Raw genomic sequence first — 15,340 nt, forward strand, 5'->3', positions numbered from 1 at the left:
GTGTTCTCTCTCTCCAGGACCACCTATAGATCCTGATGATGACTCTGATAATAATACAATTTATGTACAAGGATTAAGTGACTCCGTGACAGTGGAAGAGTTGGCGGATTACTTCAAGCAGTTCAGTGCTGTTAAGGTAAGTGAATAAGAGCAGTGAGGGATACTTGTGCTGAGGGGCAAGGAGAAGGTTGTGATAAATCCACTTTTAGTCACAAGGCAGTAAAACAGTGACCTATATCAAAGATCCTGAAGAGGTCTTTGCAAAATCTGTCTGCAGACTGTTTGCTTTGTTTAAGGTTTCCAATTCTCCTTAAATTTGAGTGCATAAAATTGATATAAAATTGTTCAAATTGTATTGAGCTTGTGTTGGTCATTCTCTAAAGATCATTTGTGTAGTGTCTATTTAGAGCAGAACTCTAAAGAATCAAATCCCACTTCCCTGTACATACCAGGATCAGTCCAGACTGTGGGTTATGTCTCCCTTCCAGCAGATGGAGTCAGAGCAAAAACTGAGAGGGCAGTCCCTCATGACTGGTGCGCCCTCTGTAAACCTTCAGTATTTCTCTGACTCCAGATTCGGGTTGCACCTTCGGTTCTCCCTTTTTCTTTCTGTGAGAATAGTCGTTGATTGATTTCTCCTGTTTTCTTTCTTAACACTTTTTACTTGGATGGATCTTATTTAAAAAAAAAAAAAAAGAAAGAAAGAAAGGCAAAGGCTTTTCATTGTAGCTTTGCTATACTTTCTATGGGCTGTCCTGCTGCAGGCTTGCAGGCAGAGCTTTCATTCAGTGACATAAGAACATAAGAAATTGTCATGCTGGATCAGCCCAGCATCCTGTTTCCAACAGAGGCCAAACCAGGCCACAAGAACCTAGCAATTACCCAAACACTAAGAAGATCCCATGCTACTGATGCAATTAATAGCAGTGGCTATTCCCTAAGGACCTGTCATCTTTTATATTTATTGCTGTATCGTTTTGGGGGTAAGTTTGTTAACTTTCCTTTTACAGGACTGTCATTTGCTGCCTTTAGGGGTGAAGTTGGTGGTCCAACCTCTCCCCCTCGATAGCAACCCGCTGCCTGGAGATGTCATTTCCTCAGGGCAGCCCTTAAGCTTCAGAGACACGACATCCCTCTGGCTTGGGGGGAAAAAAAAAAACGGAATGGGTCGTTAAAGTTAGGCAGGCAGCGCAGAACTTTGATTTCTTTCCTGTTATTGAAGGTTTTTGGAGGTCTGGGTTCCAAGCCCTTCTTTACTTACCTCCATGCCACGGCTGACGCAATGCAGCGTCTACGGGAGCCCGGATCGAGGCTCTCCCGGGAAGGCCTGTGTGCTCGGTGTGTCCCCGTCGGGGAGGGCACCTCGAGCCCTAGAGGGCGGTCTGGTTCATGCGCAAATGCGAGCCAGGCTTTGAGGAGGTCTGCCTCGTTCCCGTCCAACGTGGGTATGGCGGCCATCTTAGATCCATAACTTGATGCTCCAACGCTGCCTCCCAGGGATTCAGACCCGGACAGACCTCATTCTCCTCTGGTTCTCTTTCCGGCGCACCTCCCGACGCAGCGCCACCCTTAGAGGACCCTCTGGCCATCCCTCCCTCGGAGCCTTTTTCCACAGAATTTATTCTGCTGATGTGTGGGGCTTATTTGGCAAGGTTCAGCCAGCACCAGGATGCGGTTTTGGCTCCCCCCTCCTCCTAAAATGGTCAGTCTGGGGGAACTCCCGGACGGGGCGGGGGGGGGGGGGGGCCTCTGGGATTGGTACCGTCACGGCCCGGTACAGCACCAGTATTTCTGGCCCAGCCGTTCAAGTGGTCCCTTCGGGATCCTCTAGGGTTCAGCCGGTTGCCCATCCAACCAGTCCTGACCCAACGCCCTCAGCGCAAGTCGAAGGGGGGGGACGTTCCTCGGGTTCTACGCCTTTTCCAGAGCGATGAGTTTTGCTTATGTCCTGGCTGGATTAGATAGAGGCCCCCCAGGAGGAGGCTCCTGCCACCAGCACTGCACCAAAGAAGGGGATCCCTTCCTACCAGGGCTCAAGCCACCTTCGAAGACTTTCCTTTTCATCCTATGCTCCTCCAATTGCTGTCCAGCGGGTGGGAGACTCCGGAGGCCTCTCTACGGGTTGGCAGAGTGGACAAACTGTATCCACTCCCCGAGGAGTCCCTGGAACTACTTAAGGTACCGAAGGTGGGTGCATCTGTATCAGCAGTCACGGCTAGGACACCTATTCCTGTGTTTGGAGGAGCAGCCCTCAGGGATTTGCAGGACCACAAACGTGAGATGTGTTTGAGGTGTCAGCCTTGGGAGTTCAGGCTGCTGTTTGTAGCTCCCGGATGCAGCGTGCATGTCTCTGGTGGGTCCAACAACTACTCGGGACTCAGGACCTGCCTCCAGGGGGGACACAACAGGCGGAAAGGCTAGAAGCCGTCATAGTGTATGGCACGGACGCACTGTATGATCTTCTCCGGGTGCTGGCCAGGTCTCTTGTTTCCGTAGTCTCAGCTCGGCGCTTCCTCTGGCTCAGGACCTGGTCTGCGGATTCCTCCTAGGCTCGGCTCCCTTCCCTTCAAGGGTAAGTTGTTGTTTGGAGAGGATATTGAGCAACTTAAGTCGCTCGGGGAACTTAAGGTACTTAGGTTACCGGAAGATTGTCCTTGGAGATCCAGAACGTACAGCTCCGCGCAGAACCATTTCAGAGGACAACAGCGCTTCCGCCAGGTGTGGCCAGTGCCCCACAGGCCTCCCTCATCTAGATCGCAGTCCTGGTCTCATTCCTTTTGGGGATGAAGATCAGCCCGAGACACCCTCGCCCAAGGGACTGCCACTACATCTTCACAATGAAACATTGCCAGCCCACTCTTCGATTCCCCGGATAGGAGGACGCCTGTCACTCTTCTACGAGGAGTGGGTCACAATCACCTCAGACCAGGGCGTCCTGAATGTTCTACAGAAACAGGTTTGTCTTTTCTCCGTGCGGACTAAGGAAACAGGGTGCAGCACGTCATACGCTAGACCACCTCCTGGATCTGGGCGCCATTCTTCCGGTGCCACTTCCAGAAGCAAGGACTCTGCCATTATTCAGTCTACTTTGTAGCCCCCAAGCAAGAAGGCTCCTTCCGGCCGATCCTGGATCTCAAGATGGTCAACAGGACGCTCAAGATACCACACTTCAGGATGGAAATTCTGTGCTCAGGGATTGCTGCGGTGCACTGGGGAGAGTTCCTGGCGTCCTTGGACTTGATGGAGGCTTATCTTCATATCCCCATCCTGAAGGACCATCAGTGCTTCCTTCGCTTCAAGATTTTGGGGCAGCACTTCCAGTTCCAGGCCCTGCCATTCGGCCTGGCAACCGCTTCTCGCACCTTCATCAAGGTGGTGATAGTGGAGGCAGCGGCCTTGAGGAAGGAAGGGATCCTGGTCCCTCAACTTTCTTGGAGCTCATTTCAACATCAAAGTAGGCACAGGCTCTCTTCGTCTGGAGTGGGCCCAATCACTCCTTGCTCAGGTTCACCGTTTTTGGGACCTCTGACTTCCCACAGCCTGGGACTATCTCCAGTTGCTAGGTTCCATGGCCTCCACGACAGATGTGCCTTGGGCCTTTGCCTACATGCGTCCCTTGCAAAGAGCATTACTCTCCCGTTGGAAGCCGGTATCTCAAAAATTTCAGGCTCCTCTGCCGATAGGACCCCTAACCAAGGACAGCCTGACCTGGTGGCTCAACCTGGATCATTTGCTTCGAGGAGTAGTAGAGCTTTGAGGTTCCACAATGGGTACTCGTTACAACTGACGCCAGCCTTACCGGCTGGGGCCAGTGTGCAGTCGGCACTCGATGCAGGGTCAGTGGACACCAGAACAGGCAACTTGGTCATCCACCGTCTAGAAACAAGCAGTCCGTATTACGCTGCAGCATTTTCTGCCCCTAGTACAAGGCCGAGCAGTCCGGATCCTGTCCAACGCAACAACTGTGGCGTACATCAAGCGTCAGGGAGGAACAAGAAGTCTCCATGTGACTCGGGAGACGAACAAGCTGATGCCGTGGGCGGAACTCCACCTGTCTATTCTGGTGGCATCTCACATTGCAGGGGTGGACAATGTTCAGGCAGATTTTTTAAGTCGCCAGCGCTTAGATCCCGGAGAATGGGAACTGTCCCAGGAAGCAGTGGCACTACTCGTCACGCGATGGGGGACTCCCCATCTGGATCTGATGGCCACGCAAAGGCTCCGTACTTTTTCAGCCGCAGAAGGGAGCACGGAGCAGAAGGCGTCGATGCCCTAGCCCTCCTGTGGCCGAGGTTTATCCTACGTTCCATGTTCCCGTCTTGTGCTCCGAAGAATAGAGGGTCACGAGGGGCCCGTGATCCTCGTGGCTCTGGAGTGGCCTCGTCTGTCGTGGTTCGCAGACTTAGTCAACCTAGCGGTGGACGGCCCGCTGCTCCTGGGGCAACTGTCGAACCTCCTATGGCAGGGACCAGTATTTTTCGACCAGCTAGATCACTTCTGTTTAGCGGCCTGGCTTTTGAAACTGTGCTGGCTGAGGAGACGAGGGTATCCAGCTGCTGTTATCTCCACTCTTCTCAAGGCTAGGAAGCCTTCCACCTCTGTGTCTTATGGCCGAGCTTGGAAAGTGTTTGAGGCTTGCTGCCAGTCCTCACGTCTCTCTCCACAGCATGCGACCATAGCCCAGACCTACAATGAGGGCTGGAGAGGGGTTTAGCCTACAGTTTTCTCCAAGTCCAGGTGGCAGACTTGGGTGCTCTAGTTCCTCTTGCGACACACCCAGACGTGGTCTGGTTTTTGAAGGGAGTAAAGCACGTGAAACACCGATTCGCAATTTATGCCCCCTCGGAGCTTTTTTATTTTGATCCTTCGTATTCTTGGTGGGCTTCCCTTTGAACCACTGTAGAGCGCTACCCTCAAGGACCTGACTCTTAAGACAGTTTCCTTGGTTGCCATCTGTTCTGCTCACAGAATCTCTGAGCTGCAGGCCTTGTCATGTAGAGAGCCTTTTCTACGCTCTACGGATCCCGGAGTATCCTCTGGTATCGTACCATCTTTCCTTCCAAAGGTGGTCTCGTCTTTTCATCTGAATCAGTTGGTGGAACTGCCATCATTCCAGGCTGAGGATTCCAAGGAGCTTCAGCACCTAGATGTCAAGCGAGTCGTCCTTCTATATCTGGAGGTTACTAACGACTTCCGCTTATCAGATCAACGTTTTGTCTTCTGGAATGGTCCCAAGAAGGGGCACTAGGCTTCAAAGACCACCATTGCCCGATAGATGAAGGAAGCAATCTCTACCGCATACATTGGCGCGGGGCGTTAGCCCCCAGACAAAGCTCATTCTCTCAGAGCTCAAGCAGCTTCCTGGGCCGGAAGCAGATCGGTCTCTCCGCAGGAATTTTGCCGAGCGGCCACTTGGAAGTCTTTGCACACTTTTGCGCATCACTATCGCTTGAATTTGCAATAAACGACCTCAGGTTCTTTTGGGGCTCGGGTCATTCGAGCTGGGATATCAGTGGCCCACCCTATTTAAGGGAAGCTTTGGTACATCCCACGGTCTGGACTGATCCTGGTACATACAGGGAAAAAAATAATTTCCTTACATGCTAATTTTTGTTCCTGTAGTACCATGGATCAGTCCAGATGCCCACCCTAAGGATTTTGGGGTTTTTTCTTTGGGATAATCCTTCAGCTTGACTGTGTAATCATTTCAGGGCCTGTTTGGGACTGAGAGTTCACATTGCAAGTTTGCCTATTCAGATTTACAGTTTGTTCAATTTAGTTGATATTCATTTTTGTATTGATCCATCCAAGGGGTTTTTCTTTGTTGCTTGGATATTCTTAATACTGAAGGTTTACAGAGTGTGCACCAGTCACGAGGGACTGCCCTCTCAGTTTTTGCTCTGACTCCATCTGCTGGAAGAGGGACATAACCCACAGTCTGGACTGATCCATGGTACTACAGGAACGAAAATTAGCAGGTAAGGAAATAATTTTCTTTTTTTTTTTTTTTTTTGTCACTAGCATTTTGCAAGTCACAGCCTGTTTACTTAATCCTTTATAGTCTGTCCTTATCTTTATTTATTTTATTTTATTTTTTGTAGCAGCTTCTCACTGCTAGTAGGGCATTCAGGTTTTATATTATGAACCAAGCTGCTTTCCTTTGTCCAGCAGTGTATATTGCCTATCATTTAGGATGGTTTGTAAACTCTTTATTTGTGGACAGATCAAGAGGACTGGACAGCCTTTGATAAATATCTTCACTGATAAGGAAACAGGAAAGCCAAAAGGAGATGCTACTGTGAGCTTTGAAGACCCACCTGCTGCTAAGGGTGCAGTAGATTGGTTTGATGGTGAGTTGCATAGAAAAGTTAAACTTCACATGCTTGGAGATCCATGGAATGCTTGATTGAGGATAGCTTTAATTAGCTGATAAGTAAATTTTTGTAACTTCAAACCAGAATTAAATTAAAACTACATTTTCCCTGTACATACCCGGATCAGTCCAGACTCCTGGGTTTTGCGCGCCCCCTCCCCCCCCCCCCCAGCAGATGGAGACAGAAGTTTACAAACCAAAACTCTGCCTATATCTAGGCTGGTGCCACCTACAGTCTGGCAGTACTCTTCTGTCTCCTAGCAGGTGGAGGTGGTGCAAAACCTACAGTCTGAGCTGAGGCCTAGTGTTCAGGAATTAGATACAAAAAAAAAGTGAAATAATTTTATTGTAGCTCTACGAACTGCAGAGGCTTGCCTGCAGGTGGAATCTCACGCCTCCCAGGGGGTTGCAAGGTCCGGAGGCCCCCCCCCGGGTTTCCGAGGCAGCTGATGTGTGGAGGATCCCCACTTACCAGCACATCTTCTCAGCTGGGGGTGACACAGGGGGCCCGGCTCACTCCCACCTGGCCCAGAACCCGAGGTACTGGTAGCGTTTAAAAAAAAAAGTTTCCTTTGCTTTTCAAATCTTTGTTCCCCTCTCCTTCTCTGCCGTTGGGGGGGGGGGGGGGGGGCTGAGCGCCGATTTAGCCATCGCGGGGGAGTAGATAGATTTGTTTTCTTTATTCATGCAGCGTTCCTGCTCTCCGGGGTCAGAGCATGCCTCATCGGTCAGCCTGCAGAGCCTGCGGCTCCACAATGGCGCGACTGTCCCGGGATAGCCTATGCTCCTCCTGCGTCTCAGGCGGCAAAGGGGCATCCTCAGGCTCTGTGGGACCTTGGGGCAGACAGTGATCACTCTCCGGAGCTGCTGGGTTTCAGCCGATCGCGGAGGAAGGCCCGCTCCCAAGGAGCCCAGGAACGGGCGCCATGTTGGATGCCACAAAATCAATTTCGGCAGGAATGGCCACCATTTTGTTGCCTCGGGGGGCCGTGGTTTCCGAGTCGGGGTCGGACTGGGGGGAGGACAACACAACACACACACACCCCCCACCGCATCTATTGCCACAGCACAGGGTCCCTGAGGGGGACGGACCTGCAGGGCACAAAAGTGGCAGCAATTCTCAGGTCCCTGAGGGGGATTCAGAGGAGGGCTCCTCACTCTTCATTTGGGTCTGAGTTTGTCCTTTTGATGCACAGGGTGTTCAAGGCCCATTGCCTGGCCAGGAAGAGACCCCACGATACCCTCCCCTTGGACTCCCTAGGGGGGCAGGGGAAGCGAGTTCGTTCCGCTCCGGAGGGGCACTGACAGCTCCCGACCTAATCGTGATAGAGCAGTTCGGGGGGATCCGGGTTCTACCACGGACACAGATGAGCTGGATGAGCAGCCAGTGATGCGGATGGGCCGTCCCAGCCTCCGAGGGGGATTGATGGGGACGGAGACCTGTTATCCACTGGTTCTCGGGGGACCCATGGAACGGAAGGGGATGACCCGAAAGTGGTTCGTCTCTTTCGCAGGGACGAACTGGGACTCCTCATTCCAGAAATTCTGAAGGAATTAAGCATCCTGGAACTGCAGGAAGAGTCCCGGCTTGGGGCAACGGATCCGGTGGTATTGGGGTTACGGGGTCCTCCCTCTGCCTTCCCATTACATTTTTCAGCATCTGATTTACATTTTAAGGAACGGGATACCCCTGAGTTGGGCCTCAAGGTGGCTAAGACTATGGATAGGCTTTATCCCCTACCGGAAGAGGCCTTAGAGCTGTTGAGGATACCCAAGATTGATTCGGCGGTGGCGGTCACAAAGAAGACCACCATTCCGGTGACCGGGGGTATGGCGCTAAAGGATTTACAGGACTGGAAGCTGAAGATTCAACTCAAGAGGATATTAGAGGTTTCGGCCTTAGGCATTCGGGAAGCGATTTGCAGTAATGTTTCCTTATGCGCTGGTCTCCGGTGGGCTCAACAGTTGCTAGCCAATGAATCTCTCTCTCCCAAAGAAGCACGCCAGGTGGGACGCTTAGAGGCAGTGATTGCTTATAGTGCAGACTCCTTTTATGATCTGCTTCGTACCTTGGCCAGAGCCATAGTTTCCGCAGTATCCGCGAGGCTTCTGCTGTGGCTTCGTCATTGGTCGGCGGACGTGACATCGAAGGCCCGGTTAGGCTCATTGCCCTTTAAGGGCAAGCTGTTTGGCGAGGAATTGGAGGTTTTAATTGAGTCCCTGGGTGAAAACAAGGTGATTCAGCTGCCAGAGGACAGACCCATGACCAGGGGAGTTCCAGCCTCTCGCTCTCGCTTTCGTGGCAGGCACCAGCCTCTGACCTCTCGAGGATCGGTTTCCTCCTTTCGTCAGTGCCAACAGACAACAGTCTTATTTGCAGTCCTTTCGCGGGCGCCATTTCGGTCATCCGGGAACCGGTCAGAATGTGCAGGGGGGGCAAACCTCCGTCCATTCCTCCGTCCCGAGAATCGGGGGCAGACTGAGTCTGTTTTACGAGGAATGGACCAGGATCACGTCGGATCAGTGGGTCCTAGATGTGATAAGACACGGTTACGCGTTAGATTTTTTTCGCCGGCTGCGCCAGTGTTTCCTGGTATTGCCTTTTGGGTTTTCAGACAAACACCGGGCGGTACGGACAACTCTGGGTCTGCTTCGTGATCTCAGCCAATTGTCCCAGTACCACACAACGAGCTACGGAGGGGCCGTTATTCCATTTACTTCGTGGTACCAAAAAAGGAAGGAACTTTTTGTCCTATCCTAAAAAGGGTCATCCTCTGTCTGAGGATCCCGTGTTTTCGGATGGAGACCTTGCGCTCCGTGATCGCGTCAGTCAGACAGGGGGAGTTTTTGGCATCTCTAGATCTCACGGAAGCGTATCTTCACATCAGTATCCAGACGGAGTACCAGCAGTGCCTCCGGTTTGCCGTGCTGGGTCAGCATTTTCAGTTTCAGGCACTTCCGTTCGGCCTGGCGACCGCACCTCGAACTTTCACCAAGGTTATGGTGGTGGTAGCAGCAGCGCAGTTCTTCAGGGAAGGTCTGCTGGTACACCTGTATTTGGACGATTGGCTGATTTGCGCCAAGTCTGAGACTCTTTGTCGGGTAGCAGTTCAACGGGTGCTCCAGTTGTTACACACTCTAAGTTGGATAGTCAATGTGTCCAAGAGTTGGCTAATTCCATCGCAGTCGCTGGAGTTTTTGGGAGCTTTGTTCGACACCTGTTGGAACGGTGTCCCTGACACAGGAGCGAATGTTCAAACCACAGGCACAAGTTTGAAGATTGTTGTCCAAACAGGTACCGATAGTCTGGGATTATTTACAAGTATTGGGATCAATGATATCTACACTGGAATTGGTTCCCTGGGCTTTTGCTCATGTGCGACCATTGCAGTCCGCGTTGCTCTCCCCTGGAACCCAGTCTCGGAAGAATTTCGTCTCCCGTTGCCACCGACCCAGGCAGCTCGGGACAGCATGGATTGGTGGTTGTGTCCAAGCAACTTGAGTCGCAGGGTGCCTCTGGAAATCCCGTCTTGGACGGTGGTCACTACGGACGCCAGGCTGTATGGCTGGGGAGCTGTCTGTCTACAGAAGTCTGTGCAGGGGCAATGGTCCCCGCAGGAGGCGTCTTGGTCCATCAATCAACTAGAGACCAGAGCAGTTCGTCTAGCTCTACAGGCTTTTTCCCGCTAGTCCGTGGAAAGTCTGTCAGAGTCCTCTCAGACAATGCGACCACAGTGGCTTACATCAATCGTCAGGGAGGAACCAAGAGTCAACCAATCGCGACCGAAGCCCAACTTTTGATAGCATGGGTGGAGGAAGCAGCATAGCGGCCTCTCACATCGCGGGGGTGGAGAATGTTCATGCATATTTTCTCAGTCGCTATCGACTGGACCCCGGAGAGTGGGAGCTCGCGGAAGAGGCGTATAATCTCATTTGTGTTCGGTGGGGAACTCCCGCCTTTGACCTGATGGCAACTTTCAAGAATGCAAAAGCTCCTCGTTTCTTTGCTCGCCACAGGGAGACAGCAGCAGAGGGCGTAGACGCCCTAGCATTGCCGTGGCCAGATGTGCTCCTTTGTGTTTCCTCCCTGGCCACTCATCGGCAGGGTGTTAAGGCGAATAGTCACACCCAGCAGAAGTGGTGCTCGTCACCCCCAAATGGCCACGTCGTCCGTGGTTTGCGGATCCACTGAATCTGACGGAGTAGCCCATTCGCTTCCTGTATGTGCCGGATCTTCTACATCAGGGGCCCGTTTGTTTCGACCCGGTCGATCGCTTTTGTCTAGCGGCATGGCTTTTGAGAGGCACAGGTTGAAATCCAGGGGATATTCGGACGCGGTGGTAACCATGCTGCTATGGTCACAGAAAGTATCTACTTCATTATCGTATATGCAGGTCTGGAAGGTGTTTGAGACCTGGTGTCTTACCCGCGACGTGGTTCCAACTTGTGCGGCCGTATCGGATATCTTACATTTCCTACAGGACGGCTTGTCTAAGGGACTTTCGTGTAGTTCGTTGCAGGTCCAAGTAGCAGCTCTGGGTTCCTTGCGTGGTCAGATACAGGGGTCGGCGCTGGCGACTCATCCGGATGTGGTACGTTTCCTTCGAGGAGTGAAGCATTTACGTCCTCCATTTTGGCAGCCATGTCAGTCTTGGAGTGTGAACTTGGTTCTCAGAGCGTTGTGCGGCGCTCCCTTTGAGCCTATTCATAAGGCCACCTTGAGAGATTTAACTTTGAAGGTGGTGTTTTTAGTGGCTATTGTGTCAGCAAGGCGGATTTCGGAGCTTCAGGCTCTGTCTTGCCGGGAGCCTTTTTTGCGATTTTCAGAGTCGGGAGTGTTGCTTCGCACGGTACCATCTTTTCTGCCCAAGGTGGTTTCTTCTTTTCGTGTCAGACGATCAAGCTACCATCGTTTTTGGATTTGGACTGCTCGGATCCATTGGCTAAGGAGCTCCGAAAATTAGATGTGCGGCGATCCTTACTTCGCTACTTAGAAGTGACCAATGCGTTCCGGGTCTCCGACCATCTATTCGTGCTTTGGAGTGGCCCTAGAAGAGGTAATGCAGCTTCTCAGCCGACAGTTTCTCGTTGATTAAAGGAGACCATACGTTCAGCATATCTCGTACAGGGACGATCTGTCATTGGGTCTCCGAGCTCATTCTACTCGCTCACAGGCCACATCCTGGGCAGAATGTCACCATATCTGTTTGCCTGGGCAGAGCGTCATCTGGATCACTTGGCATCTTCCCACATTGCGGGGAAGGAGAATGTTCAAGCCGATTTTCTCATTCGCCAGCGTCTAGACCCCGGAGAGAGGGAGTTGTCGGACAAGAACGATGGATCTGATCGCCCGCAGGTGGGGTGTCCCCCCACCCACTTAGACCTGATGGCTACTCTGAACAATGCAAAAGCTCCCAGATTATTCAGCCACAGAAAGGAGCACTGCTCGGAAGGAGTGGATTCTCTGGTTCTTCCCTGGCCTCGCAACATTCTCCTGTACGTGTGTCTCGTCTCCCCCCCCCCCCCCCCCCCCCCCCCCCCCCAGGCCTCTGGTGGGAATAGAACTTCATCGGGGACCCGTCATTCTCGTGGCATCCGACTCGCCCCGCAGACCGTGGTAACATGGATCTGGTAAATCTTGCGATGGATGGTCCTCTTCGCTTTTGCCATCTTCCACACCTTCTCCGGCAGGGCCCAGTATTTTTCGATCAGGCGGATCGCTTTTGTCTAGTGGCCTGGCTTTTGAACGGCGGCAGCTAAGAAAGAAGGGTTATAAAGAAAGTTATATCCACCCTGTTCCGTGCCCGCAAGCCTTCTACCTCTCTCACGTCCGGGTTTGGAGAGTTTTTGAGAATGTGTGTGCTGAGTCCAGTGTGCTGGCACGCAAGGCTCCGGTATCCCAGGTCCTCTCCTTTCTCCAGAATGGCCTGTCCAAGGGTTTGTCTTTCAACTCCTTACGGGTACAGGTTTCCGCTCTCGGGTCCCTCTTAGGCAGTATCGATGGTTATGCAGTGGCGGCTCATCCGGATGTCGTTCGATTCCTCAAAGGGGCCAAGCATTTGAATCCGCCTGTCCGGACTACTTACCTCTCATGGAGCCTTAACTTGGTGCTTCCAGTTTTTTGCGAGGCACCCTTTGAAACCCCTCCGGCGGGCTATGCTGAAGGATCTAACCCTTAAGACAGTTTTTATAGTTTCTGTTTGCTCCGCCAGGAGGGTGTCAGTGTTGTCTTGTAGGGAGCCTTTTCTCCGTTTTTCTGATTCAGGGTTCTCCCTTAAGATGGTACAGTCATTCTTGCCGAAGGTTGTGTCTTCCTTTCACGTCAGTCGGTGGAACTCCTTTTTTTTTTTCTTCTGAGGACATTGCGAACACGCCTGGTGGTGACATTCAGCACCTTGATGTAAAAAGAGCACTACTGCGATATTTACAGGTTACAAACAAGTTTCGGGTCTCTGATCATCTTTGTCTTATGGAGTGGCCCAAATAGAGGAAACAAGGCTTCTAAGGCTACGATTGCTCGCTGGCTAAAGGAGGCGATTGCGTCGGTGTATATCTGTCTGGGCCGGACGGTTCCGGAGGGCTTAAAGGCCCACTCTTTGCGTTCACAGGCTACTTCTTGGGTGGAGAGTCAGTCGGTCTCTCCACAGGAAATCTGCAGAGCAGCTACTTGGAAGTCTCTGCATACTTTTGCTCATCATTATTGCCTCGATGTTCAGGTGCCAGTATTTTGCTCCTTCGGAAGGCAGGTGCTTCTAGCAGGACTCTCTGTCCCACCCTGTTTAGGGAAGCTTTGGTACATCCCACTGTCTGGCCTGATCTGGGTACGTACAGGGAAAGGAAAAATTGGTTCTTACCTGCTAATTTTCGTTCCTGTACCACGGATCAGTCCAGACTCCCTCCCGTGCACTGTCTGCTACGTCCGTTCGAAGCTCTTTTCTTTTGTTTCTTTACAGTTTCTTGTATCTCTCTGCTTCTTATCAGAAATTTAAGGCATCAGAAGCATCTACTAGATGGATATGGATATATATGTAAGAGCAGTTATTTAGAGGGTTTTTTATTTTGTATTTAAATATTTTTATTAAGTGATCGCAGAAAATAAAGCAGTACAATCATATGAGCTAGAACAAGAAACCAAGCAGCCATCTATTTACAGAGTTTTGAATCATTCAAATTATCAGATACTTGTTGCTTGATCTTTATCTTTATATTTATCTGCTTTGATAATGTTTATACTGAAGGGATGCAGGTTAGGTTCTGTCCTGATATAGGATACCCTTTCAGTTTTTCTCTCTGATCTGCTGGACAGGAGGCTCAACCCACTGTCTGGACTGATCCATGGTACTACAGGAACGAAAATTAGCAGGTAAGAACCAATTTTCCTATGAGCCATGTATGGGGGAGAATCTCTTTCGAGATAGGGAGAGGGACACGGTGGCCCAGCTTTGAGACCACCATGAAACTCTTCAACAACTCTCCACTAGCACTCTGGACCTGTTGTCCTCATCTAGGTAGAAGTCTTTCGCCAGAGGGAAGTACCATCCTCTGCCCCCTCATTTCTATCAACAGCATTAGGGTTCCTGCGCTGCCCTAGGCAGCAGAGAACCCCCAAGCCTGTCAGCTCCAGGGACGGGCTTTTAACTGGGTTTTGGGGAACATAAGCCAGTTGCCCATGCTCAAGACTATGTATCAGTCGGTCAGAGGCAAGCTGTGGCTCTTGGTGAATCAGGAGCTCAATATAACCTCGAACCAGTGGGTTCTTTCTATAGTCTACCAAGGTTTCCAGTTGAAACTGTTGGGTGTCCCGCCATATTGCCCCCAAGCCTATTTTGGGGATCAGTAGTGCATCAGGAGGTACTTCAAACGGAGCTCTCCTCCCTCTTAATGACCAGAGCGGTCAGACCTGTTTCACCAAGGCAGAGGGTGGGGATTTTACTCCAGATACTTCCTGATTCCAAAGAAAAGAGGACTCCTTCCCATGCTAGATCTAAGGGCCTTGAACAAATTTATCAAGAAAGAAAAGTGAAATATAGTTTCCCTGGGCATCTTGATCCCCCTTTTTGCAAAAATGGAACTTGCCTTGCTACCTCGATCTAAAGGATGCATACACTCATATCAAAATGTTCCACAGTCACTGGCAGTATCTCTTGATTTGTAGTGGGAAAACAGCACTTTAAGCGCTAAATCACGCTTGAGGCGCTTCTCCACGGACCCAAGGATACCACACAAAGTTTTGGAGAAACAAATATCAATTTTTTTTTATTGTATATCAATAATCAATACAGGTATCCTTGGGAGGTACAAAAGGGCAGGACTTCTCTGGCCAGATGCTCATGAGAAGCACTTCTCTCTCTCTCTCCCTGTACATCAGTGAATTCTTCCTTTTATAGATAAGTCTCAATCCCTAAATTGTATGAACCTATGGGACACAGTTTCTCATGTCAAAAAGAAGATAAATTAGACCTATCTTACCCTGATCCCCTTCCCAAACTGGGGCCTACTTGCCTGGTATTCACATCAATCTTCTGTTAGTCCTATGTCCTGTCAATTTTTCACCCTCGGAGATTTCAGACTTGAGCTGTTTTCACAGGTGCCACTGGAGTTGAAATGTTAGCCTGAGATTCTGACCTTTTCCTTCTGCTCATTGTAACCCTATGACCACCACAAGTTTTGGTAAGCTTCAGCTGCTGTCCAGATGTCTCCTAGAATTTCTCCAAATTAGGTTCAATAGGGCATTTAGGGTTCACATGGCCAGAACTGCAAACAGGCCAAGGCAGCAGAGGATTCTGGGTAAATCAGTCTCCATGTTGGTCTCAAACTTAGGCAAATAATCCAAGGAAATGTGCAGGATATAATGAATGTCCACGCAGAGTTCAATGGTAATAATTTGTTTACTTAATACAGCAACTCCACAGTGTTTTCATAGACAATCTTGTATACAAGCGGGTCCCTTGACACGGACCCGTGTTT

The 15,340-nt window shown here is 50.8% G+C and overlaps 1 protein-coding gene across 3 annotated transcripts in view; it reads left to right on the top strand.

Annotated features, from left to right (window-relative positions):
• The window catches only part of EWSR1 (EWS RNA binding protein 1), a 135,320-nt gene that overhangs the window by 82,140 nt on the left and 37,840 nt on the right, over positions 1-15,340 (top strand). For all 3 annotated transcript variants that reach the window (XM_029572070.1, XM_029572071.1, XM_029572073.1), the window contains exons 11-12: positions 18-136; positions 6,224-6,350. In XM_029572070.1, coding sequence (XP_029427930.1) covers positions 18-136; positions 6,224-6,350 — 246 coding nt within the window. The remainder of the gene's footprint in view (positions 1-17; positions 137-6,223; positions 6,351-15,340) is intronic.

The sequence above is a fragment of the Rhinatrema bivittatum genome, chromosome 11 (genome assembly GCF_901001135.1).
Source record: "Rhinatrema bivittatum chromosome 11, aRhiBiv1.1, whole genome shotgun sequence".
NCBI lineage: Eukaryota > Metazoa > Chordata > Amphibia > Gymnophiona > Rhinatrematidae > Rhinatrema > Rhinatrema bivittatum.